Source organism: Centroberyx affinis, unplaced genomic scaffold, assembly GCF_046629955.1.
Source record: "Centroberyx affinis isolate AG114_WGS23_722 - 3 ecotype Tasmania unplaced genomic scaffold, CSIRO-AGI_Caff_v1 ptg000582l_1, whole genome shotgun sequence".
NCBI classification, from domain to species: Eukaryota; Metazoa; Chordata; class Actinopteri; order Beryciformes; family Berycidae; genus Centroberyx; species Centroberyx affinis.
Window position 1 is genome coordinate 252,687 of NW_027279222.1, and position 26,750 is coordinate 279,436.

Consider the following 26,750-nt stretch of genomic DNA (forward strand, 5'->3'; position numbering starts at 1 on the left):
TGATAATAAACCGTGAACACAAAGCTACGATAAAACAAATAAGGCTTTCGCTGTGAAACCTTACTTGATACGTAGGCATTTAACTAGCTACGTGCAAGTTTTGATTGATATTAGTGGGTACGAGTCGTGGTGGATTTTGCAAAATCGAAGAAAACTGAGCGGAACAACGAGGTAAAGTTAGCTTGCTAGCTAACACAAGCTAGTTTATGGCTGATGCTGCTAATGGCTAACAGTTAGCTAGCTAACATTTACAAGCAGATTTTACGCGCTCAAGCATGGCTCGAATTTGACAAAATAGTGTGGACATGTGTGGGCAGATTATGCTGAAGGTATACTATCGCAGTGGATGTCAAAGTAGTCACTCATAGCGTATCGCTAGCTACCTACCTAGACTAACAGTTAGCTTCCTGTGTTTGGCCACAGTCTTTTTAGCCACAGACCGCAACAGGCAGTGCCTGACGACTTCAGTCAGCGAGTTGGTTAGTTTGGTGCTGGTAAGTTTTGGCTATAAGTGAATATAGGGAAACACGACATGCGTTGGGGCTTATATGACATTTTGCAACGAAAATAGAAACATTACTGAACTATTTTGCTAGCTAATTTGATAGTCACGACCATGTTGCGTGTTTGACAGTTGCAGTCCCCGGAGAGCTGCTGCAGCTGCAGACAGCGGTGTTGTTATTATTGTGAAGCGACAGAGCGAGTCCGTTCATCTGCTGAGGAAGTCTGCGTGTTGCATTTCCGGACCTTAGCGAAATGTATCTCACAGTCATGCTTTGACTGTGTATGTTACCTCGGTCTAGTTTGTATTTCCTTGTGATGAATGTAGGCTAGTACTTATAGTTAAAAGTCCATACCGTCCCTCCATCAGGCTGCGCTATGGCGTCGGCATCTGCCAGTGTGGACTCCAAGGCAGAGCTGACTGCTCTACTGGAACAGTGGGAGAGGGAGCAGCAAGGTAGCACACAGGAGCTGGTCAACATCCTCACCAAGTAAGTCTTGCTTCTGTGTATTTAATGAGGTTATGATTAGTTAATTTCTCATATTAGACCTTTACACATGTCCCAGAAGTGTTGTTTGCAGGGTGTGAGACTTGAGGTTACAGAAAGTTTAAATACCTTAATCTGATGTAATTTGCAGAATCTCTGAGCTGGTTGAGAGGGAGACAGAGGAATATCACAAAGCGGATCCTGATCCCTTTGATGACCGACATCCTGGTATGGGGGAAAAAAAACAAACACTCCATGGCAATATTACTGGGGATACTTTATTTTCTGTCTGTATGTATTTGACTTTTCTCTCTTGATCACTAGGGAGGGCTGATCCAGTGTGCATTTTAGGGCACCTGCTCAAGATCCTGTTCAAGAATGATGACTTCATGAATACAGTAAGAAAGGACTGAACTGAGGAGTGTTGTCTTGCTAAAGATATTGTCCTCTTAGGGCACACATTTCTTGGTTCAGAGATTGGAAGATGGAGTGTTTATTTCCATCTCCTCCCTTCCTAGCTGGTGAATAGCTATGTGATGACCAGCAGAGAACTTTCCCTCAACACGGCAGCTTGTCGCCTGCTTCAAAACATCATGCCTGGGCTGGAGACGGCCGTGGTCTTTCAGGAGAAGGTAGGCTATTCCTGAGTTTAGGGGAAGATCCAGCATTTTGGGATTTTGTTCCGTGTTCACTTGTTCAAACAAAACATTTTCTCTATTTCAAATGTTAGCCTTTATTGTTCCTGTATTTTTCAAGGTGCATAACCTTCAGGAGTTCAGTGGTAAAGGAAAATTTAGTAATAAATGACTAGCGCCCTCTATTGCCGTCAAGACAGAACAACAACATCAACAGGTCTCTGGCACAGCTTACAGTGGCCTCTAATTGACATAAATCATGAAGTCATCTATCACAATAAAGCCGAGTAAGCTAGCTAATTAGATCAGAGATCCAACAGAAACGTCTAGCAAGAGGTAATATGTCATGATTCAAACTACTTTAATAATAATATTGCTTTGTCATTTGCTTTTTTGTCTTGAGAATGAAATCTCTTGTGATGCCGGTTGCGCGCTTACAGCACCATCCTCCATTGCGAAAATCAAAAATCAATTAGGGGTGGAGGAGAGAGGTGGGGGTGGGCAGGGAGCTTTTGTTCCAAGACAGAGTACGGGCCGGAAAGTGAGTTTTGAAAGCCAGAAATCTCAGCACCTAGCAAAGTAACCATTGAGTCATTGGTACTGATCAACAAACCTATCAAACCCGCACAGATATATATATATATGTATAGTCATTTTGTGCTATGGGACAGTAATAATCTTACTTATTGCACACTGTGACTGGCTGCTGCAATTCTCTGTTTGAAAATAGCTTTTTTGTTTGAGGAGTGTGCTGATCCGTGTCACAGTCCAGCCTGCAAGTTAGTTACACTTTGACCACCACTGTGTGTCATTTGACTAGAGGACATAGATAACTGGCAAAAATGATTCCAGTGTAATCTTGTCCCCAGCTTAAAGCTGACTATTTTTTGCTGAATGAATTTGTTTACAAGTTTTTGTTAATGTTTGAGAGGTTGATTTGGAAACAAATCTGCGCTAACCTGTAACTCCCTTTTCACCTGCCTCAGCAAAACATCCCTGGATTGTTTACAAGTGGTCCAAAATGCTGCTGCTAAACTCTTGACCAGGTCCTCCAAAAGGTCTCAAAGTTATTGTGATCTCCTATTAGAGCTCTGCATGGTCGGGCATCTGCCTACATTAGAGATCTACTGCAGCCCTATGTCACCAGCAGGTCTCTAAGGTCCTCTGATCAGGGTTTTCTGGCTGTTCCTTGATCTAGGCTAAAAACTAGAGACTGTGCTTTTGAGGTTGTGGCTCCTAAACTTTGGAACTCTCTCCCTCTGGACTTAAGATCTGTGGACACTGTGGACACCTTTATAAAGCAGCTTAAGACCCATTTGTTTAGACTTGCCTTTGTGTAATTTTCATTTACTTTTGTTTATATTGTGTTTTTTTGTCTGTTTTTATTGTGTTTTATGTCTGTATGTATGTTTATGCTTTATTTCCTCTGTGAAGCACTTTGTGACGTCTCTTCTCTCGAAAGGTGCTATATAAATAAAGTTACTTACTTACTTATGAACTTAACAGCCCTAAACTTGACTAAGATATTTTTCTTTGTTGTTATCACATTGATTCCAGCAAGCTCCTTGAACTTACGCAAGTAGTTTTAGTAGTAATAGTTTTGTAATAGCTTTGTTAAGAACTGCTTGTGGCAAATTGTGATGAATGACAACTTACATCCATATTTGGCCAAACAATGAGAATAAGGAATAAGCATCAGAAGAGTGCAGAATATCAAACCTAACAAAAACAAGTGCTCAACATTTTTTCTATGCTCTTTTTCTTCAAGAGAATTGGCTTTGATAGAGAGAGGATAAAGATCACGAATGAACAGAAAGTGTCCCTGTGTATATTTCACCATTCCCCTCTGTGTTTTCTGTGTCTCAGGAGGGCATAGTTGAAAGGCTGTTCAAATGGGCTCAGGAGGCTGAGCAGCCTTTAAGAATCTATGCCACAGGCTTGCTTGCTGGCGCCATGGAGAACCAGGACATTGCTGCCAACTACAGGGAGGAGAACTCTGTTTTGGTCAGTAGGGGATGCTGCTGTCTCAAATGTCAATTTTACATTAATGGAGAATGACAGATGTGTACTTAGTGATGGATAGGGTATCAAAACAGCTGAAAAGACTGTGGGAGTCCACAGAGCATCAGAAACATTTGCTCACTATTAGTAGGCAGCATGAGATAGCAACTGTTTACTATCTTGTTATATGTTTTTCTGTGTCTTTACAGGTTCCTCTGATGCTGCAGCGGTTGCGTGAGCTTCAGGACAAGGATGCTGAGAGCAAGAGGGAGTTCAAACGTCCGAGCCCCAGGAAGACTCTGGGTGAGCCTTTGCTTCCTCTGGACGAGGAGACTGTTGACGGGGGCTTTGAAGACAATCCCTTCACACCGGGCAGAAACGGGGCCGAAAGGGAGGAGAAGGGGACGGAAGAAGAGAGGGATGAAATTCCATTCTCTACCATCGAGCCTGAAAACGAGCTTTCTTTCCGTCTCAACTCCCCCCACAAGACCAGCAGCCGTGCCAACTCGGCAGTCAAAACCATGATGAAGCCCATGTCTGCCCCAGGTTCGCTGACACACCAAGACGTGACTGATGGCAGCAGTTACCTAAAGAGGAAGGCAGAGAGGGAGAGTGGCAAGAAGGCCAAGCAGAAGCTGAATTTCTCCTTGCCAGAGCCAGAGAGGAACTTCAGTGAGCTTTCCAACAGCAGCTGGTCTGAGATGAGCCCCTGGGTGATTGGCAACAACTATCACCTGTACCCTCTGACCCCGGAGATAGAGCAGAGGCTCATCCTGCAGTATCTCACGCCTCTGGGGGAGTATCAGGAGGTCAGTCCAGCGTTATCATTAGCCTGCAGAGTGTATTGTCAAATGCTAGTAGGGCTTGTGTTTTGCCATATTTAGCCATGCAGAATGTTTGGCCTTTTGAATAGCTACTTTTTGTGTGTACGTCACTAGTTTTAGGATGCTGCTATGCACATTTTATTGTCTGCTCACAAACTTACCAGCAGATGTCAGTCTTCCTCAACTAAGATAAATGTGCTCTACAAATTTTCATTCTGTTCTGTTCTGACACAAAAAAAAAGATGATATTAAAGGGTTGCCTCATGCATTTTCAATGTATACAACTGTTGAAGACTAGCAGAAAACCTTACACAGGCTGTGTTTTGGATGTGTAACCTGTGATTATAGCAAATACTAATTTACATGGCTGCATAATAAAATACATTGACATGATGTATGTATTCTCCGTGCCTCCCCTCTGCCCTCACCTGCAGCTCCTGGCAGTGTTTATGCAGATGGGAGCGCGTGAGCTGCTGATGCATTACATGGATCTAAAGCAGACTAATGATGTGCAGCTCACCTTTGAGGCTCTCAAGGTACACTATCTCTTCTGCGGCTGACATAATCAAGCCCTTCAATGGTGTTGAATCATAACAAGGTCAAGCTCTTCAGCCTTATCTCTGTGCTTCTCTCTCATCTCTCAGTACCTGGCATCTCTGTTGCTGCATAAGAAGTTTGCTGCAGAGTTTGTGGCTCATGGAGGAGTTCAGAAGTTGCTGGAAATCCCCAGGCCGTCCATGGCCGCTACAGGCGTGTCTCTGTGTCTCTACTATCTGGCCTATAACCAGGATGCCATGGAAAGGGTACGACACACACACACACACCATGTGAATATACAGTAGAATCAGAGACATTTCCATCATTGTGCCACTCAAATTTTTGCAATTTGATGCATATACTTCACAGGCAAGTTCGTACGGTATTTGTATTTACTGTGTGTAGAAGTTCACATCTGTATTCTCAGCATTTCCCATTTGTGTGTCCTCCCCCCCTTAAGGTGTGTATGTTGCCCCACTCCATCCTGTCAGATGTGGTTGGCTACACGCTGTGGCTGCTGGAATGCTCACATGCATCTGGCTGCTGCCACGCCACCATGTTCTTCTCCATCTCCTTTTCTTTCCGTGCTGTGCTGGAGCTCTTTGACAGGCAGGACGGGCTCCGACGCCTTGTCAATCTGGTAGGACAAATCATTCATCTACTGTCTCTAATCCTGGTAAACTCAAGAATCTAGCCCATATCATTCATGGAAAATATGTTTAATGCAGTAAAATAGTGAGAAGTCGATGCATTATCACAATACACTACATACTGGTTGTTGATTCTGTATTAATGTCTGATATGAACTGGCTGTTTCCAGATCAGCACACTGGAGATCCTGAACCCTGAGGACCAGGGAGCACTGCTGAGTGATGATGAGATTTTCTCCAGCAGGCAGACGGCCAAGCATACCTGCATGGCCCTGCGCAGGTACTTTGAGGCCCATCTGGCAATCAAGGTGGAGCAAGTCAAGCAGTCCCTGCAGCGCACAGAGGGGGGCGCCCTCATTCACTCCCAGCCCTACTACAAGGTACTGAAGCGACATAGGTCACTTGAGATTGACCTTATTGGACAGTTTTTTTTATTTATCTCGCATATGTCAGTGTAAAGTAGCTCTTCTGATGCTTTATCAGTTGTAAATGGAATTCATGAGTTTGCTGCTGATGAGTTCCTGTAGTGATGGTGGCATCCTTGTTTTCCTCCCAGGCGGTGAGCTACAGCCATGAGCAGGTGGTGGAAATGATGGAGTTTCTGATAGAGTACGGTCCACTCCGACTGTACTGGGAGCCAGCTGAGGTCTTTCACAAGCTCTCCTGTGTCCAGCTCCTCCTGCAGCTCATTTCCATTGCCTGTGACTGGAGGACCTACTATGGCAGGTGTGAAGAAGGAAACCACCCTCTTAATCATCCATTGCCTATCTTTATTTTCCATGTTTTTCCAGTTCCCTACATCCATATATTCAGTGACTGTTGATTAACATAATGGTATTTCTAATATTTCTGCTGTGCTCTTTCCATGTAGGAGCGACACAGTGCGTTATGCCTTAGACATCCTAAGTATCCTCACAGTCGTTCCTAAGACGCAGCTGTTGTTGGCTGAGGCTGTCGCTGTGCTTGACGAGGGAGGATCCACTGTCTCCACTGTTGGTATGTGTTGTCAGGATTTGATGCCATTTCAGCTATTATCCATCCATCAAAACAACCATGTCACTGCCTTACTTTTTGAAACTGGTTATTTTTGCCGTGGCTTTTCAAGCGCTCTCAAAAAACTAGGCTTATCGTGTTTATGTTATATATTTTATATATGACGGAACAGTGTAAGACAGTAGACTACTTGTATACATTCAGTATTCAGTGACTGGGTACATTCGAGCAGCGTGGAATACATTATGTTTGCAGGTGTGAATGGAAATGTAGTGAGTGTCCATTAGTAGATGAGGTAGTTGTGTGACATAATTATGATCACTGAAGAACATTCATATTCCTGAGGTGCATCAATTTACCATAGATTTCTGGCATAGTGGCAGCCGAAGGTTGACCTTTTGAGTGTATTTGGAAAAGTAGGCAATATATCAACTAATAAAACACATTACTCTCCGCAGAGTGTAATATACAATACCTTAGTACTCTCATCAAATAAAACATAAAAAAAAAATTCCCAGCACTTCTAAGAAATGGCATAACTCCAGTTAATATTTTTCTACAAGATTTTTCACGTCATTGTTGGTGTTCCCCCTTCAGGAATGAGTATAGTGCTGGCAGTGGCAGAGGGAGAGGTGTTTGTGAATGATGCTGAGATCCAGAAGTCGGCTCTGCAGGTGGTCATCAACTGTGTCTGCGCTCCAGACAAACGCATGTCCAGCATTGGCAAGTTCATCGCAGGCACCCCCCGCCGCCGCCTGCCCCAGCAGACCAAATCCAGTGAGAGCGTGCTCACTAAGATGTGGAATGTGGTGCAGTCCAACAATGGCATCAAGGTAGAGTTATCATTCCTGTCACTAAACCTACATACACACTGCGATGTGTTTTGTTTCTTTTTAGGCTGTCTGAGACAAATTATATACGGCATTGACAAGAAAAAGACTTCGTCGTTCAGTGAGAAAGGGTCACGGACAGGCGATTAAAGTGCCTCCACATAGAACCCTGTCCTCCGACAAAGTTATGGCAGTGTCAGAAACTTTGAGGCATATTTGTGCAGTGTGACAGGTGCTCTGAGGTTCTGCAACGGTCTACTGGTGAGTGACCGATGGGAGCATAACCTGCAATGACGACAAGCTGACGTGCCAGCAGCTAGAAAAACATAACTGTGACACAACTTGAAACCGTGGGTTGGCGAGCAATCGGCTGACATAGGATGCAGCCTTGTCTTTTTAACAATTATACTGTGAAACAGCAGGATGCCTTCAACTTGCATACGATTCTACCTCAAACACATTGCATAGTCTGACATAAAAAACACAAAAGGCAGATGAAATTGCACATTCTGTGCAGGGCTTCTTCTCTAACCAACTGATCCACTTGAAACTCAGTCAGGTCCTAACTTTACTTCTCCTCCTGTCCTGTAGGTGCTTCTGTCCCTGCTGACGGTGAAGATGCCCATTACAGATGCAGATCAGATCCGAGCCTTGGCCTGTAAGGCTCTGGTAGGTCTGTCTCGCTCCAGCTCTGTCAGACAGATCATCAGCAAGCTGCCTTTGTTCAGCAGTGGACACATCCAGCAGCTTATGAAGGAGCCTGTGCTCCAGGACAAACGCAGCGAACATGTCAAATTCTGTAAGTTTGCAGCTGAGCTGATAGAGAGGATCTCTGGTAAACCCTTGCTGATCGGTACGGATGTGTCTCTGGCCTGGCTGCAGAGGGCCAATGTGGTAGCTCAGTCCAGAATCTCCTTCCCTGAGAAAGAGCTGCTGCTTCTTATCAGGAACCACCTTGTGGCCAAAGGCCTGCATGACACGGCCACCACACTCACCAAGGAGGCAGACCTCCCCATGGCAATTCTTTCTCATTCGTCCCATTCAACTTCTGCTTTCCCCCCTGTTGCTGTTCCTCCTCCCCCTGCCTCCCCGGTTACCACTCTTCCCCGCACCCCACGGCTGGCCAATGGTGTCGCGTCAAGACTGGGAAGCCATGGCTCTCATTCGTCCACCCCAATACCCAATCTTTCACAGCCCCGTCCCTCTACATCACAACCCATTGTCTCTGCCTCCCCTGCTTTTCCCTCCACGTCTGTCCCTCATTATAGCAACGGCTCTCCGCTGATTGGCCGAATTGTATTCACTCGTGAACGTCCATCGGTGTGCAACACAGTGAGCTGCAAGAAACCGCGGGTGCTGAGGCAGAAGTCTGACCATGGGGCCTTCAGCCAGAGTCCCGCCATGAAGAAGCAGCTGGACAGGCACCTGCCCTCCCCCCCTGCGTTAGACAGCATCATCACCGAGTACCTGAGGGAACAGCACGCACGCTGCAAAAACCCCGTCGCGACCTGCCCCCCTTTCTCTCTCTTCACCCCTCATCAATGCCCCGAGCCCAAACAGAGACGCCAAGCACCCACCAACTTCACTTCCCGACACACACGAAGGGTCATATATCCGAAATACGGAGGAGTGGATGGAGGATGCTTCGACAGACACCTCATCTTCAGCAGGTAAGTGACCAACTCTGTTGATATATTGTTTCCTAGCTGAAAGGTGAAGTGGGATTACTTGATAATCATCCATGATAATTTCTCTATGTTCTTTATTTTCCACTTGCCCAGGTTCCGTCCCATCTCTGTGTTCAGGGAGGCAGATGAGGATGAGAGTGGATTCATGTGTTGTGCCTTCTCAGCTCGCGAGCGGTTCCTGATGCTCGGGACATGCACAGGGCAGCTCAAACTCTACAATGTGTTTACAGGCCAGGAGGAGGCCAGCTACAGCTGTCACAGCTCAGCCATCACTCACCTGGAGCCCTCACGGGTCAGTGGATAAACATTATTAACATATTAACATCTATCATCTCAAGCTGTTGTGAGTTAATGTTAAAACTGACTGAAATCTTGCTGGACCTCTGGCATGCAAGGCACTTAACCATTTTATTTTGGGATTTTTCTTGTATCGTCCCATTAGGATGGATCTCTGCTTTTGACATCAGCATCATGGAGTTACCCTCTGTCTGCACTATGGGGCATGAAATCAGTGTTCATCATGAAGTAAGTCATCTTTGGAACAAAAGGCTTAGTTAACCCACATTTTTACCAATCAAAGAGTGCATTCAGATTGTTGTTGTTGCTACAAAGTGCACTGACATTGTGAAATATCGTAACGTGGTAGTGAGCAAACCAGAAACTGTGTACCCCATGATAGCTATCTGACCGTAGACGGATGATCAGTAGTTCAATTATGAACTTGAACTTATGAACCCACTGCCTCCATGTATGTGGTCTCCTCTGCCCGATGGTACAGCCGCTTTATGTTGTCAAAAGAGGGAGCTGCCGAAAGGAGTTGACATGCTGTTTAATTATGCACGCCAACAGCCTGAGGGCTGCAGTCTTCAGTTCATGGAACACAGGCACTGGGCTTCGCTCTCCCCACACTTTAACCAAGGCAGTACTGGGACTCTGTCGATTGAGTCAGAGTGGTTTTACAATATCTTTATGCAATCATAAAGTTAAACTGCTCAGCCTTTGGATTCATGTTGGCTCCCAGTTTTGGATTAAATATTAAAATGATTCTTTTTTTATCTTCAGGCATTCCTTTTTAGGCGACCACTATGTGGAGTTCAGTAAGCTATCACAAGACCGCGTCATTGGGACTAAGGAACACATAGCACACGTATGTCAACTTTGTCAACATCATAACATGACTACACTTGAGATATGAAAAACATCTATTAAAGTAAAAAAGTGAATGCTCAAATGTCCTTGTGTTTGGCAGATTTATGACATCCAGACGGGGCAGAAGACTCTGACCCTAAATAACCCAGACCTGGCCAACAACTACAAGAGGAACTGCGCCACCTTCAACCCAACAGATGACCTGGTGCTGAACGACGGTGTGCTCTGGGACGTGCGCACAGCTCAGGCCATCCACAAGTTTGACAAGTTCAACATGAACATCAGTGGAGTGTTCCACCCCAATGGCCTGGAGGTCATCGTCAATACGGAAATTGTATCCTTGAGACTTGGGTTCTTCGACATTAACAATTCTACGGTGGAGTAGGGGTATTCGGGTCAGTTTTGGGATCCTTTTTTTTTTATTTACTCTACGGCAACCCCCCGATTGACTGGGAGTAAAGTGAAGCTCAAACCCGTCCCTAAGCTAAACATTTTTATTAAAAGTGTGTTGCAAAAAAATCAAACCAGTCCAAAAAAACATTAAAAATCAAATCAATATTTTTGAATAGTCAGGTTAATATTTTAGTCCTCCAAACTATATGTATATGTACCATGCGGTTGCTTGGATTGTGTTTCACTCAGTTCAATTTCTGAGTGGCAAAATGATTATGGTGATACATCTAGGTACATCACTTTGAGAAATTAATGGCACAGCATTTGAGTAGCCTACATCATATTTCATTGAGCGGCACAAAAGTGGGTGTATTATTATGCTTCAGAGAATGCACCTTTTATGTTGGATTTTGTATTAATGGGTATGAACATTTATTAGGCAGAAATGTTTCATTAATCTGACCAAGATGGTGCCAATGATGTGATGATACATAGAGGCTACTGAGTTTTCATGTCACTGCAAAACATTCAATATTTATTTTACTAACCGGGGGATAGTTTAAATTGCCGTGCAGAAAGACAGAAAGAATGTCATTGTCCTTAATGGGAGTTTCAGTGGGATCTACGGACCTTCCACCTCCTCCACACAGTCCCAGCTCTGGACCAGTGCAGAATAGTCTTCAACAACAATGGCACTGTCATCTATGGAGGTAAGAACAGAGCCCGTTGCATGATTGGACCTGCGGTGCAGTTGGTCATAAAGCCTACAACCCTCTCACTTCACAGTCGGTACAAGTGTGTGAAAGGTGCGTTTGAACGAAAGGCTGGTAATTACGAAGGTAAGTGAGCACGTGTGTATGTGGAGAGAGGTGTGAACAGAACCTGCAGAGGTGTGTGCTTGATACCACAAGGTCGCTCTGAGCCATATGGGCAGCATGCTTGGTGCCGGGCTGGCAGCAGAGAGAGCCAGCTGGTTCGCACAACCTCACAGGAAGAGCCATGGGTGTGCCATGATGCCAATGCCCATACAAGTACCACATGAACCAGTCAAGAGCCAGAACCGTGTGTCTGTGCTGTAACTATCCACCACAGTCTGCACACACTATGCAACTGGTAGACCTTTCAGTCAATGCGTTTTTTCTATGTGCTTCCGTTCTCTGACCGAGTCTCTCCATTCTCTGGGTCTGTGTTGTTTCTGCAGCAATGTTACAGGCTGATGATGAGGATGACATGATGGAGATGCAGATGAAAACCCCCTTTGGGTCCTCCTTCAGGACCTTCAATGCCACTGACTATAAACCAATTGGTAAGGCTTCCCTTTGTCGAAGGTGTCAAATCAAATGCTCACTGTTGAATCTTAAAAATACTAATGGCTCCATGCAGAAGCATGAAGGAAATTGCAGGCCTTGCTTAATTTTCATTCATCTCTCTTGAAAGTCTCTCATGAGAAATTGTAGATAGTAAGGATATAGGTGTTTTTTTGCTTGTAGTGCTTTTCATAACCCTTGCATGGAGTTCTTATAATTGTTGTATATAGGTTTTACAGTTTAGCTTTGTAGTTGGTGGCCAGGTTTTAAAGGTTAGCCTATTTATTACTGTATTTTCAAGAAATTGACCACTTACACGTGTCCTTTGCCCTCCTCAGCCACGATTGATGTCAAGAGGAATATATTTGACCTGTGCACAGACACAAAAGACTGCTACCTAGCCGTGATTGAGGTAAGTTTTGTCATCATTTGGCTGATTACTGGAGCCACATGGCATTTAGACACCAATTACATTTGCTAATTATTGTGATAATTTATGCAGCACTGCTCATATGAAAGCAATTCCTTCCCTTTCTGTCCTGTGTCTGTCCCACAGAACCAGGACTCTGTCAACACTGACACAGTGTGCCGGCTGTACGAGGTTGGTCGGCAGAGACTGGCGGAGGAAGAGGAGGAGGATGAGGAGGATCAGGTGAAGGATCCAACCTGGTTCTCTCTATTTGGACGTAGCAGGGTCTCTTTCATTCCTTGAAGTGGCTGTCGAAATTCACTGCTTCTGATATGTTTTTCTTGCCCTCCCTGTGTCAGGAGGACGATGATCAGGAGGAAGACGACGATGATGACGACGACTCTGATGATGACGTCGATACGGATCCCCTGATCGCCGACCTGGAGAATGAGAACGGCGGAGAGGATGAGGATGACGAGGAAGAAGAGGACGGGAATGACGACTTCTCCCCCTCTGACGATGAAGAGGTGGCTCGTCTTCTGGAGGAGGATGGCGACGGTGACGATGATGACGATGATGATGACGACGACGATGAAGACTCTGATAATGAGGATGTCGATCTAGGTGGCGATAATGGTGAGAAGTGGTTAAAGTGAATTATCTGCAGGGTGTCTGCAGGTGTTTTAAGTTGAATTGTCTTGATTCAAGGCTTTGAAACGTCTTAAATATGGTTAATTATTGCCTTTTGATTTATAAATGGGATCAAAAATGTACCTTCTAGCCAAGAAATCTCACTGGTCTCACTCTTGTATACTTTGATACTGCTGCTGTCATTTTTTTTTACTCTTCAGCTTTATCTTGGGGATGATTTGGTCTTAAATTTGATTTAAATTACCATTAAAAAGTTAATAATTTGACCTACAGAAACCTGTAGTCACTCTAATCTACAGTCTCGGGTATAGGAGATGATGCAACAAGGCTGATGTTTTGTCCAGTTTTTGTGCTTTCACGCTTGTTTTTCTGGTCACTGTGGGGGAAAAATGCTCTTCCCCCTGTGGAATTTAAAATCTGTTTTTTTGTGCTGGTGTATTCCAGAAGTGGAGAGACTGGCGGGGAAAGCACGAGCTTGAGAGAAAAAAAGATTAGTCCTCTCCAACCATGTGCCATCAAGATGCATGTGTATGCAGGTTTTCATTCCAACCAAACACTACAACGGCTGCTCTAAATCATTAGCACATCTTTCACCAGAGAGGAGGAACTAATCAGTGAAATAACCTGCTGTTGTGTTTGGCTGGAACAGAAACCTGCATGCACACGGCTCTCTGTGGCACATGGTTGGAGACCGCTGCACTAGACGGATGTGGAGCTCTTTTGCAGAAGCCACTTTGTTTTTGCCTTTTTGCTGTTTTTAGTCCTTGCCCACTGACTTATGTCGTACCAAATCTCTGTATCCCCACGCTTCTAAATCTATATTTGTTTATTATCTATCAAACCTCCAGACAGCTCCGACAACTCCGACCTTGAGGATGACATCATCTTATCCCTGAATGAGTGAGGAGCCATTGGCGTGCGGGACCGAGGGACTTGGACAAGATGTCAAGACTTCTGTGTGGGGAGAGCTCATAAACATTTGAGTTGCAGAACAGGAGGCAAGAAAGGAGGATGGTATCGGCAAATAAGGTTGGAGATGACTTAGAGCACTGCCAGTTTAAAACCGTAAAAAGTGTCTGCACACCCTGGGACTCAGAACGACAGGACCGGGGGGAAGAATCTCACAGAGATCAGGGAAAAGAAAAAAATGCACATGAATTGACTTTTTCTGATGGGCAAAAAAGATTGTATATGATATAGTTTTATAAAACAAAGTGAACTTGATGAGTGAAGTGGTCAGTGTGTAGATACAGAGATGGGGAACAAAGAAGTGAAAAGATTTATATTTTATCACATTAACGCAGCTCCTTCAAATGAGCCTCTCCATTTGATATGGACTGTCACCCATTTTATAAGGCTCTGTTTGGTCACAGATTTGTCTACTTTGCAAAAAAAACTGTACATTGCAGGGCTATGGGTCTGGATTAGTGTGGCAGAGTGTACGATGCTTTCTCAAGCTTGAACTTTGCTGGACCTCTTGGCATAATGACCGGAAAAATACTAAGGTGTTGCATTAGGCAGCTACTGTAGTGCACAAACACATGTTGGCGATAGTTTACCAGGCGTCAAACCCACACCCTCAGGTTCATTGTCACTGTCACCATAGAACCAACGACCAAAACGCCACACACAGCAGTGCCATCGGTGACCATTGCCTCCTGATTTCTTTGTGTAAATAGAGAAAGCAAATAAACATGGTGCTCTTGAAACGCTGAAGAAACCGTAACTAGTTTGGACACTGAAACGACAGTAAAACTATTGGCTGAACACATTGTCAGCACAGGACATAATGAGGCCTTAACTGCTGCCTGCCGTTGTGTCAACCCCCCCAAACCCCTTTTAATTAGCCTTGCAAGAATTTGGCTTCAATTGATATTTCTCAATCAAAAACAGGGCTTTGTGCTGTCGATATTGCATAGGTCCTCCTGTCATACAGATAACCTCTTACTGTATTTTATGTTAGAATACAGAGGATTTATTGTAATGATTTTTGGTTCATTACAGGACTGGCGTGGTATTCTATCTATACTTTCTTTCGGTATCACTTTTATTTCAAGTCTACTGTTGACTCAACTATGTATTGGTAGATATTCAACAGTGTATCAGCTGACTGTCAGTTGTTTCAACGGACTATCTGCTAGGTATTTTCAAATGTTCAACAAACTATGTTCAGTTGATTGTCAAGTTGCTCAAATTACCATCAATAGACTGTGAACAACTTTGGCTAATGTTAGGTTTAAGTTTAGCCACATTAAAAAAACTGGTTTGTTAGGTTTATAGGACAGTAAGGCAGTTGACTCATATAACAGTTCCATATGTAGCAAAGTGTTTCTTCCTTGCTTATAGTCAACAGATATTCAGTTGATCAAGTCTGTTGATTAGCACTTGAGATGCTCCTTATAGTCTACTAGTGGTTGGTTGAATACATGTAAATGTTGACAGTCAGCTGTCATGTTGTAGAGAGTCAACAGCGGAGTATCGAAATAAAGTGTCACCTTCCTTTCACCTCTTGGCTTGAAATGCAGCTGGTCTTACTAAATCCTAGAAAGACAGTCTAGAAACATCTTGAGGAAAAAGAACTGTCAGATAATGCTTCTATATTGTATAAGTTTGGCTTTGGTGGATTTGTTTTTCAAACTCTTTGTTTCTTCTGATGGATTGGCAGGTGGCTCTCGATGATCTGTGATGAATATCCCTCTGGGGGATAGCTTAACATTGTGAAAACAAATGCTTATTACCTGCACACTTTTTGAAAACAGTGTGAGCATTTCATGATTCCCCTCATTTTTGCCTTGTATGTATTCATTTTTACCCATTTTTGTTTCTTAAGGAGACTTTTACGTTGAGTTTCTTGAAACAGTTTATGTACAGCTTGTATGTATCTAAAGTATTTTTACTATAAATAAAATTTCAAAATTATTTTTGTGTGCTTCTTCAATGAAGGGTGACTTCATTTTTGATGAATGAGATAACATAATATAATGATAAACAAACATAATTGTCAAAAAGTGAACTTTGTAGGTAAATTACCTTTTGATTTATGTTCAGTCGCTGTCAACATTGCCACAGTAAGGCAAAAATAGCATTATCAGTAAAATTAGCTTTGTTAAATTCTAGTGATGTATGGTGGCCAGTGAGATTCAGTATATCTTTAACCAGGAAACCATGCAGGAAATAGAGCTGAGAGATGACCTGCAGGGGATTACAATGTGGAACAGAAAATGTACATTTGCAATAGGAACGAGCAATAAATACATGAAATTAAATATACATTAGTTATGCTATACATTGGTTGTATTCACATAATTGCATTTTTCTGATGGACTGTTTTATACGCCTTAGAGTATCGCATTTTCCATTAAGCAATATTATTCAGTTGTCTGAATGCTTGAATTGTACATGCAGGGATTTGCCATCAAATTTTCCTGTGGCCTCCTCCACAGATAATAATAGAACACATTAAAATAATCATAATAACCACATAAGGATGGATCAAATAAGATTTTGCAATTGTGTGTGTGTGTGTGTGTGTGTGTGCACGTGTGGCTCTGTGTGTCTGTGTGCACAAGCACGTGTGTGTCCATGTGTATTGACAGCGCTTATTTTGACGATAAAGGAGCATAAAGGAGTGCGTGTGAGATATTGTGTAATACTGAAGAGTGTGAAAGAGAAAAAGAGAGAAAGTGTGTGTCTCAGTGTGTGTGTGTGTGTGTGTGTGTGTGTGTGTGTGTGTGTGTGAAAGCAGATGATTGATGAGTCGGTATGGCATGCTTCTTATTGCCTCCTCTGCCGGCTCTTATTGTCTGCTGGAATTGGAAGTGTTGAAACTGATAGTAGCTCTCACTGTGTTAGGCAATCCCTGCTTCCAGTGGACCGCTCATCCTCACAGGGCTCTTGAGGTGCTGCTGCCGCATCAGAGTGGGAGCAAAACGAAACCTCTTCCCAAAGCTGAGAGAAGGAACTCAGAGAAAAAAGAAAACATAAAAATTGATAAAAATGCAGTAGGCACTTTGAATATTTTTTGTCATTGTAAGTGTTTTCTGTGCAAGATTCTGTATCACTTAAGCATATTTTCGGTCATTATTTTCTGTTTTTCTTATTTTCTGTTTTGTTTTTCCCAAATGTATATTAGCCAGGGATACATATTTAGATTATAATGCGCCCCGCACTCCTCCAGCTTTATGTATGTGATTGAAACACCGCCCACAGTGTTCCACTTGAAATAATAGACAGATGGGAGTCAGTCATGGAGTCGCTGTGATGGAGAGAAATTACCTTGCTGAATAATGCCCTTCCTCCCACACTTCATCAAACTCACTGGACACTCAGTATTCACCAAATCACCCGGCTCTATTTTTCTAGACATGATTGCTTTGTCTATAGGACGAGACAGTTTAGCACACTGTAAAATGCACATCCATATGGCATACTAAATCATAGTATGGTCAGTATTAGTAAAATCTTTCATTTTATTTTTTACATTTCTCTTCACTGATATCAAAATAAGAATTGTTTTAATCTTCAAGAGAAATACATTTGCGTTTGTCTCGGTGGCACTGGTCCAGAAACATGCTGACAGCTTAAGGTTTCACAGTATGACACACACAGTGCAAAGGTGGCAATACAAGACACACATTGGACTGTGACAGTCCATAATCTATATAGCAATCTGCATTCAAGCTGTAACAAATGACCAGTAGTGCACTGGCCAGCGCACCAGCACAGAGTGAGATACAGAATAAAATACCAGCCTCCAGATGGACGATGTCGATGTACTACTAGAGTATTAGCCTATAATATATATGACACAGATTTTTTATGAACAAAAGCATCTGGTCTGAAACATCAACTACAGAATGTGTGCTGTTTTCCCAGAACACACTGCTGGAAACAATGTCCAGATCCAGGTCAGAGTGAGATAATACTCCAGTTGGCAGTGGAACATTTCCAAGGCAAAAAAAAGTAATACAGTGTTCCCAAAAATGTTATTCATAAGGATTAGGCCCAGTCTATTGAGTGAGTGTTGTGCCATGATGTAGTGTTGCTGAAGCCCTCTTCCCTTCAGCTGAAGCATTGGAGTTATTACAATAGTAGAATCATATTAATAGTGGAACTGCAATATACTGTAAATAAAAGTCTGCATTAAGTTTTGAAGTTTACAGACCAAAGTGATGTGCATAGTGTTCATCATCATTATCATTATTCCGGAGCCCATTTTTAAACAGTGGCTGTTTGCTCACCAGCATCAAGCAAATTTATTACATCACCTTTGCATCAGTACAATTCAACTTAATGAACTTACAATCAAACTTTTTTCCTCCAAGTTGATGCAATCTGAGCCAAGTTGAGCTGCGTGTTACTTTGGCTTTTCTGCATGATCAAAATAATTCGTGTGACATTTTCAGGCTACAGTGCACCAAGGAATTCTGTTGTTTTACTTTAGTCTGCAATCAGTTGAGAATGACTAATGTTGACTGCAAGTATTAGTAACCAGGATCTAATGTGATTTAGCTCCCTTTACAGTCTGGTGAGTGCAAAACTTACAACTTCATATGAGTTGAAGTATCAATAGAAAACGATATTATAAGATAACACAGCACAGTACAGACAATGTGTCTGCTGCTCAGCTTTCTAAACTGATGAAGTGAGGGCTAAACCTTTAGTAAAGAGGCTGTTACCTGCCTGCAGACTTCAATCTTTGTCATAAATGAGGTTGTGATGAGGTCTATTCAAACCCTTTTCAGATTTCATTATTTTTTTTAAGTGAACGCAATGTGAATGACATCTTTTATCCAGCAAGTGGTTATCTGCTGTAGGTCTATAAGGGGCTGAATAACTCACTTTCTCTTTCTTGATAATTTAAATTAGCTTGGGGTCAAACCTATCAATCAATCCAAAGATCAAATGGGCCTCATAGCAATCAGTTGGCTCCCATTTACGCAGGAGTAACTGCACTATGACAAAGCAGCAGCGGTAGTGGTCTTTTCTTGTGAAATGACTCAACCTGGAGTGTTTTCCTCATGGTCCGGACCGGCCTCCTGGTTCTCCTCTCCCCACTGATGTAACACTGTCAGCTAGTTATGGCACAACAGCCCCGGAGCAACACCTTCAATCAGGAAGGATCCAGCGTCCTACCATGAGAAAATGCAGTTTGTGTTTGTGATGGATGCAACTGCCATAGAGAGAGAGAGAGAGAGAGAGTGAGAGAGAGAGAGAGAGAGAGAGAGAGGAGAGAAAGAAAGAGAGAGCGCATATATTTGCAAATGCTTGACACATCAGTGTTGACAAAACGAGTCATGTGACGGCCGTGAAGATGGCGCAGCTTATGGTATATTGCAGTTTGCTGGGATTTTCTTGCACCACTACCACGGCTCGGACCGGTGAACAATATCACGACTACTAATTACCGACTCCCGGTTCAGCCCCATTCACCGGGAGCTACATCACGGCGCGGCAGCTCGACTGAAGCGGATCCACCGGGCTTGATGGCAGTGCGATAGGCTTAATGACCAAAATTAAATAAATAAACCTCGAGGGGGGAGAAAAAAAACTATTCCTGTTCCAGTCGAAATGCGGCTGCTATAACACCGTTTTCTGGAGACTAGATTGCCGCTCACCGTGTGTGTGTATGTGTGTGTGTTTGGTAGGTGGACACGGAGACTGCATCAGACACGCCGGGACATAATAGACCAGAGATATAAAGGCATTGATGCCCCCCCTTCTCCAAACCGTAGGATACAGATTCCGCTCGAGACATGCAGTCCGATGTATAAGGAGCCAGGATAATTTGTAGCCTTCAGCTCTCATTTTTTTTAGCAGCATCATCTCACGATATCGACATAATGTGGCTTGGTCTACCGGAGGGAAAATAACCAAATATGTGGATACCTACAGAGGAGGAGAAAATCGGAGTTGGTGAGTCAATCCTATCCCTTAATTGTTCATTTCTAACGGTTGGCTTCTATTTAATTGACTTTTATCTTTCAACGCTGCGTTGGCAGTTTTTTTTTTTTTTTTTGAGAAACACCCAGTTTTGTTCATCGACATTCCGCATAGGCTACCAAACACATTTTTCTGTCCATTATGCCCATTACACCCAATGAAAAACACACACACACTTATAATGGCTGATGTACGCGGCCAGTGACTGCATAGGAAGGCGAATTGCGTGGGATGATACAACCCATAACCTTTAGGCTGCTATCGCTGCTGTCTGCTGCCTATGTAACTGCAGCCGCTGCTTTATCATCAGGCTCATATAGTCAAGTTTGGGTTTTGTAAAATGCGTCAGTGTAGCATAGCGTTTAGCTTTTTTTTTCTTTGAAGAGGCATATCAGTGGGGGAGAAAAAAAAAGGCGATTCGTGCTGAAACCACGAGGGGGCATCGAGACTGCGTTCCTCCAACAGGTGTAGGCTGGAGAGGCTGGAGAGACTGGAGCCTACCTGTGGAAACTATACAGACCTACTGCTGCTGCGACAGCCACTGACTGCACTGCTGTTTACACATTTCCTCCCGTTGTGCACTTTTACCCCGAGAAAGTGCTGAAAGTCTCTAATTCGCTCAGCATATCTCGATGATTTGACCCTTGAGAAAAAAAACAAAACAGAACCGTAGTGATCCTGTGATGCATGTTAGAAGGATACCATTCAAATATCACAGCAAACTACCCTATACTATACTAGGGGTATTATACTGATACTATAGGAGGTGAAATAATACCATAAAGTCCTATAAACTCACTACTGAGTACCGCAGATACAGTAATTAGGTCCCTATAGGAATACTATAGTAGTGGGTTTTTTTATTAGGGGAATGAGTCATGTCCAGATGCTCTTCACCCCCCCCCCAACACACGCGCGCACACACACACACACACACACCACACACACACACACGCACGCACACTTTCATTGCAGGCATTACATTATATGAAATTCTCTCATAAGGGCTGCACTATAGGTTGAGAACCATAACCACCATAATGTTGCCAGAGGGACTTATAGTGTCTGTGTTACTCAGCAGTGGCTGTCCAGTGATCTTATCGTGCTTAATCATATATTCAGTCTCCTAAGGCATCACTGTAATATCCCCATAATATTCCTATAGGGTGTAATTTAGTTATTGCTATATAGATCGTAGTTTTGCTGGGGTGTTTGTACAGTATCCTTCTTAAATTGATTATATAATTACTATAGTTCTTTCACGTAAGGGGAAAGCACGGATATTGATTGGGGGAAGACAAGAGGAAAGAGGCAGTTTACAGTGAGGAAGAGCAACAGTTCAGCACAGTGCGGCGCGGAGCGGCGTGTCGCTGTCCGCGGTGCTGAAATGCGCAGAAGCGGAGCAGAGCCGTCACACTACAGTATACAGTATATACCTGTACTGACAGGCCAAACGACTGGGGTCAGACAATATGGATACTGACATATGCTGCGTTCAGTATTTCTTCGTCTCCACTTCAGCTTCACTGTTTACATCAGTGCAGATTAGCCCTACTAGCTATAGCCTAGCTTCTAATGGAGGGGCATTAATTTTTGAGTGCCTCTTCTGTTATTAGAGACACCATATTGGATGCTTTCTTATTTTATTTGCATATTTTGCCATTCTCTGTGACATATCTCGATATGACCAGTGAAGCTAAGCTTTGGTCTGTCAGTAGTAAGGCCTTCTTTTCTCCCTTTTCTCCTGTGTTATCTTCAGACTAAACAGGAAACAGTTGGAAACCACTTCATGAAATTAATTCCTTTCTTAGAATCACTTGCTGTTTATTAATTTTTCTTGGTTTATACTGGAAATATTAACTCTTTGTAAATCGCTCCTGGGATAACAGCAGAGGGCTGGATTGCTTGTATCGCCACCTCTGTCCAGTCTTCATGAAAAGGTCTTCTAGTTCAACAGGTATTTTTGTTCATTTTCAGCCTATTTGCAAACGAACCATATGGATTTCTCTCACATTAGCGGCAATATTGAGAGAATTGCTTTTACAGTAAGTTCCTGCAAAGAGCTCCTACTGTAAGACATCTCTGTATCAGAGTACTTTACCCCCCATGAGAGAGTGAGACCATTCGGCCGGCTTTATCTGTGGCTACATGGACGGGGTCCAGACACAAACTACTGCAGCCGTACACAAGATAATCGAGCAAACTAGGCCACCATCATCTGAGATGGACACTTATGGGATCAAATGTATTCATGACAAAACAAAAGATAGAGCTAATGTTCAATTGTGAGTAGGATTAGAGAGATTAATGTAGCCTAAAGTAGCATTTCTTCATGGTTTTAACCGTGATTTAACCCCTGATCCCATCCCCAGCGGAAAGTTGTTGAGCTACAATTGGATGAGCACTTCCTAGATTCATCTCGGGGATTGGATTACTTCTCTTGTCTTTGCAAGTTCATTATTAGTCTACTGTGCACTATTTTTATATGTAGGCTACTCATGTACATCGGTGCAATGTCTGAATGTATTTGTTTGTGTGTGATAGTCATATACATGGTCGTTAAAAGGGGATGATAGTTAAGGTCATCGTCATGCAGATGGATGGCATGCTCAGGCTGCTGTGACACTGATTTAGAATTGGATGTGGCAAAACGCTCCTCCATCTCTGTGGCAGAAATCCTTAGGTTAGCAAGACCTCGGCGCACTAATGTGTCTGACTGAGTGAGTGTGCATTCAAGTCGTGCTGAGCAACATGACTCAGTGGGCGAAGCACAAAGACCGTTGTGTAATTTTTAACTTTGCCATGCAAGGATCTGGGACAGGACTGGAAAGCAGGACCTGCAGGGTCTGCATGCTCACATTGCATTACTGGAACGGCTGAAGGACACATTCAGTCAGTAATTCAGCTCACCAGTCACCTGTCGTACCAGTCGTGATTTGGTCTGGAGCTGAAAGGACCAACGAAACACAAGAGAAGGAAGTTAATTTTGTTGCTGTGGTTTAGATGACCGCTGTGTCTTAGGCGTCTCCTTTAATAAAATGTTTTTCGACACAGTGGTGCCTTCAGTACAGCGTTGTTTTGAAAAGACAACAGACCAATTTATGAGCCACAACTGTGCTCACTGTTATACTGGCAGCTTTTTGATGTCTGCTGCCCTTTACTCTACAGAACGCTTCCCCTCTGTGGGGCCACAGAAAAGTGAGGTACAGTATGTCTCTCTCAGCCATTCTGAAGCAGGTTCATTCAACCATGTGGGCTCTCTGTTTCGTGCTTCAGCACATTACATACTAATAATAAAACATTTTCCTAGACATGACAAGACATAATAATCAATATTTTCATTAAAGACTTTATTTTGGTATAAATCATCATTAGAAGGTGATACTGGCCTCAGTTCATCTGCAGGATAAAGCAAAAATGTGACACAGATGTAATTTTATATATTTTTTGATGAATAATTTCTTTATGTTTTGGTTGGCTTGATCATGAAAATGGTAACATACATTTTGTTGCACAAATATAACAAACAAATGTGGTGTTTGTTTCATTTCTTCTTCACATTTCTTATTTTAGTTGAACGGTATTGCAGAGAGTAAAAGAAAACAAAGTATTACAGGCAGCAGATATATAGTAAACGTGACTGGGAGGAATTAAAACCTCAGTATAGTATCACAGTTTGCTAATGTGATGCAAGTGTGTGCTTTTGATGCAAGACAAAGCACTCAACATAGACACGGCGCGCGTGACACTACAACCTCTCTTTTAACGCTGTAGAGAGCACTGAAGTGCATCATCTGCCTGCAATCATCACATACTGTCATGTGGATCCACAGAAACTGCTGTCAGCCTGGAAAAAACATTCTGCGAGATTTCTGAAGAATACAAGTTTTTGTCAGACACAAGTTGAGAAATAGAGAATATTATATACTTGAAATTTCTATTTGAACTGTCGAAAATATATGGTAGAAATGTATTGTATACTAATGAATGCTCTGCTATGTTCATTCAATCTATAGCACTTAATATAACCACACTGTTGGCTTTATGATTAATTCTTTTTCTGGCTGTAGGTTGTACCAGTTCTGCATGGTTTACTATCTCTGCACCTTAATTTAGTATTTTAGGAAGCGCTGCCTTTGTATTATTTATCTAAGAAATGATCTATCCATTTGCATAGCCTTGTTTTTGTTCTTTATTCACTTGCTCATGTTGATAATTATTCCTGAAAGGCTCAAAATGTGTCGGTTCTGCATAGATTAACTAATCGCACAGAGTTGTGCATCTATTTCATGCCATCGACATTTTCACTTTGCTTTTTAACTGTGACTGAACTCCACAGCCAGGTGCTGAGCAGTGTGGCTGCCACATTGGGGAACCTCTTATCTATACTGTAAGAGCTGTGGGTTCCCCGGCCTTCAATGAACTCAAGTGTTACACAATATTGGTCATAAGAAGTTGTGTGGATTGTGGATCCAACTACACAGAGAGACAGTTTGGATGGAAATACTGTGGCTGAGTATAGCATATTAGCTTTTTGCCAATATTTGCCTATTCTTCTGCTTGTCCCGTAAGTCCTTCCAACATCCTACGTTCAACATGTTCAACAAGCCAAAGATTAATTTTGTTGTGTGTGTTTTAAGGATATGCTAAGTATTGGGAGCTTTAGGCACAATGAGAGAGTGAGTGTTCGAACAGCTTAGAGGGTTTATGAGGGAGGACTATGAAAATATGAGCCTGATGATGCGCCCATCTCTCTCAAACATGACAATCTCATCATGTTCTGACGTGGCCTCTGCTGAAGAGCTTTCTAATGGTGTGAGTGCAGGTTTTGCAATTCAAATGAATCATAGGACATTAAAGAATAGGGCCCTCAAATAGAGAATATTTAGCCCTGGCTGGTAAAGGGCCTGAAGCAGACTAAAAAGGTGACAAGGTGACTCTTTAAGTCTATCCATCTCTCTCCCTCTAATATATGCCCAACGCTTGATTTGAACCCTAGTGTCACGCAGCATCCATAAGCTTGCCATTTTAAAATGCCCAGATCCCTGCAGCAGTTACAGTGAAGAAAGCCCTCCAGTTTGTAGATGATCTGTTGCCATAGTTACCCTAGCAGAGGAACTGAGCACTCGTTTCCCTCAAACAGGCTATGGAGCCGAGCCCCGAGCCCCTCCTTCTCTTCCTCCCCCTCACTGGGTCCCCTGGCTAGTTCATCAGCATAATGATTCACACCGAACTCTCCTTGAAGGGCCAGCATTTGTAGGTTTTTTTAATCGTCAATGGAGCCCCGTCATTATCAAACACATTTGTCTTTACTGAGGCTTGTATACATTACATGGTTGCCAAGTTGCAATGTCGCTCAAATAAAAAGAGCATCTATCAGAGGCTGCAGAGGCCATATGATATAGTGAAGGTCCTACTGACATCCGTCCCCTGAAGAATAATCGTGTCCTTAATCAGGTTTTGAGTCACCGGATGTTTCAGTGTACAGTCAAAGCCTCTGACTTCATGATGCTGCAAAAGCAGGCGGAATGGAAGATTTATGCTAATGCCGACTTATGATAGAGAAGCATTTAGCCATACTACTTAGCAGTTTGTGTGGGCTCTATTTTTGGAGACAGTGCAATTAACTTAACATTGCACTAAAATCAGGACTGCTTAAGAATTAATTGCCTATTAAAATGACTACCCACTTCAGGGTGGGAGCTTGTTTACAGTTGGCTAAGCAGTGGTTCCTGTGCGACACTGTGTTTAGATGTTTGCATTAAACAGCTTATTAAAAAGCTGCGATAACTGCCCCGCTACAACCCCAAAACACATGCTGTGTGGAAACACGACATTGTTGGGGATGCACCTCGCCTAATCACAGGTCACAAGGATGAAACCAAGGAAGGAGTTGCTCATTCTTAGCCGGGATGTCATTTCTACTTTCAACACTTACATAAGACTACTGTAAGCTCAAATATGTTTTTATGAACTGCTGTTTCATTGATTTCTGTCTTCTCTTTCTCTGCACAGTGATCTGCAACTTCCGGTCGTCAGTATGTCAGGCTCTGGTCCTGGAGATTGGGGAAACCGTACAGATCCTGGAGAAGAGCGAAGGTAAAAGCAGACATTTCTTCTGTGGTAACACAGACTCATGATGAGTAAAGGCACAATTATTGTGTTTGATTGTGTAGAAAAAGGAGCTATAGATGTAGGGTAAAATGGACACTACTGTAGTGTGGTGGTCGCTTTTCCTAAATCTAAAGAAACACTTCATCTTTGAGCTGCTTGAAGTGCTGTGGCATAATGATCAAGTCACTGCATGAATCTTTGATGTTCATTTTGATGTTCCTTTAGGTTGGTACAGAGGCTTTTCCACCAAGAAGCCTTCTATCAAGGTAATTATGCCAGCATGCGCATGTTACTAGTTTGGCACGCTCTTTATTGCTCTACATAATGTGTTCAAATCAGTTCATTACAGCAGGGTGAATCAAAATGCAACGCTAGGCACAGTATTTGATGCACAATGCTAAAAGAACAATTGCGTGGATAACAAATGATGGAGATGTAGATGGAACTTACATATATTAATATGTACACATGAATAATCCTGCACATCACACATAATACTGTCCCCAACTAAATAAATTCTTAGCATGCTAATATTCATACGATTTTGTCAACCAAGTGAATAGTCCATCAAAAGGTCAAAATAAAATTGTAAAATGTAAAATCGGTTGCCCTGCATTACTGTGATGCAGAAATGTAAA

At 42.9% G+C, this 26,750-nt stretch overlaps 2 protein-coding genes across 2 annotated transcripts in view; both read left to right on the forward strand.

The window, feature by feature from the left end:
* The first annotated feature begins 4 nt into the window (after positions 1-4).
* Positions 5-15,924, forward strand: LOC139643341 (DDB1- and CUL4-associated factor 1-like). The gene is made up of 25 exons (XM_071518471.1): positions 5-171; positions 872-992; positions 1,141-1,217; positions 1,314-1,387; positions 1,508-1,621; positions 3,491-3,628; positions 3,835-4,434; positions 4,884-4,985; positions 5,094-5,252; positions 5,447-5,626; positions 5,807-6,016; positions 6,193-6,362; positions 6,508-6,632; positions 7,227-7,462; positions 8,051-9,129; positions 9,241-9,439; positions 9,590-9,672; positions 10,210-10,294; positions 10,397-10,630; positions 11,306-11,399; positions 11,891-11,995; positions 12,335-12,408; positions 12,553-12,648; positions 12,765-13,041; positions 13,905-15,924. The coding sequence occupies exons 2-25, from the start codon at positions 880-882 to the stop codon at positions 13,958-13,960; spliced, it is 4,680 nt and encodes a 1,559-aa protein (XP_071374572.1). The 5' UTR covers positions 5-171; positions 872-879; the 3' UTR covers positions 13,961-15,924.
* A 4,010-nt stretch (positions 15,925-19,934) lies between these two features.
* Positions 19,935-26,750, forward strand: part of LOC139643317 (dedicator of cytokinesis protein 3-like) — a 41,869-nt gene continuing 35,053 nt past the window's right edge. The window contains exons 1-3 of the mRNA XM_071518429.1: positions 19,935-19,971; positions 26,014-26,097; positions 26,338-26,378. Of these exons, the coding sequence (XP_071374530.1) occupies positions 19,935-19,971; positions 26,014-26,097; positions 26,338-26,378 (162 nt within the window). The remainder of the gene's footprint in view (positions 19,972-26,013; positions 26,098-26,337; positions 26,379-26,750) is intronic.

Bases quoted from the DNA above. Each gene is read 5' to 3' on its own strand.
- LOC139643341 (XM_071518471.1), top strand. From the start codon at position 880: ATGGCGTCGGCATCTGCCAGTGTGGACTCCAAGGCAGAGCTGACTGCT. The intron at 1,388-1,507 runs GTAAGAAAGGAC...CTCCCTTCCTAG, and splicing joins ATGATGACTTCATGAATACA to CTGGTGAATAGCTATGTGAT. The intron at 4,435-4,883 runs GTCAGTCCAGCG...CCTCACCTGCAG, and splicing joins CTCTGGGGGAGTATCAGGAG to CTCCTGGCAGTGTTTATGCA.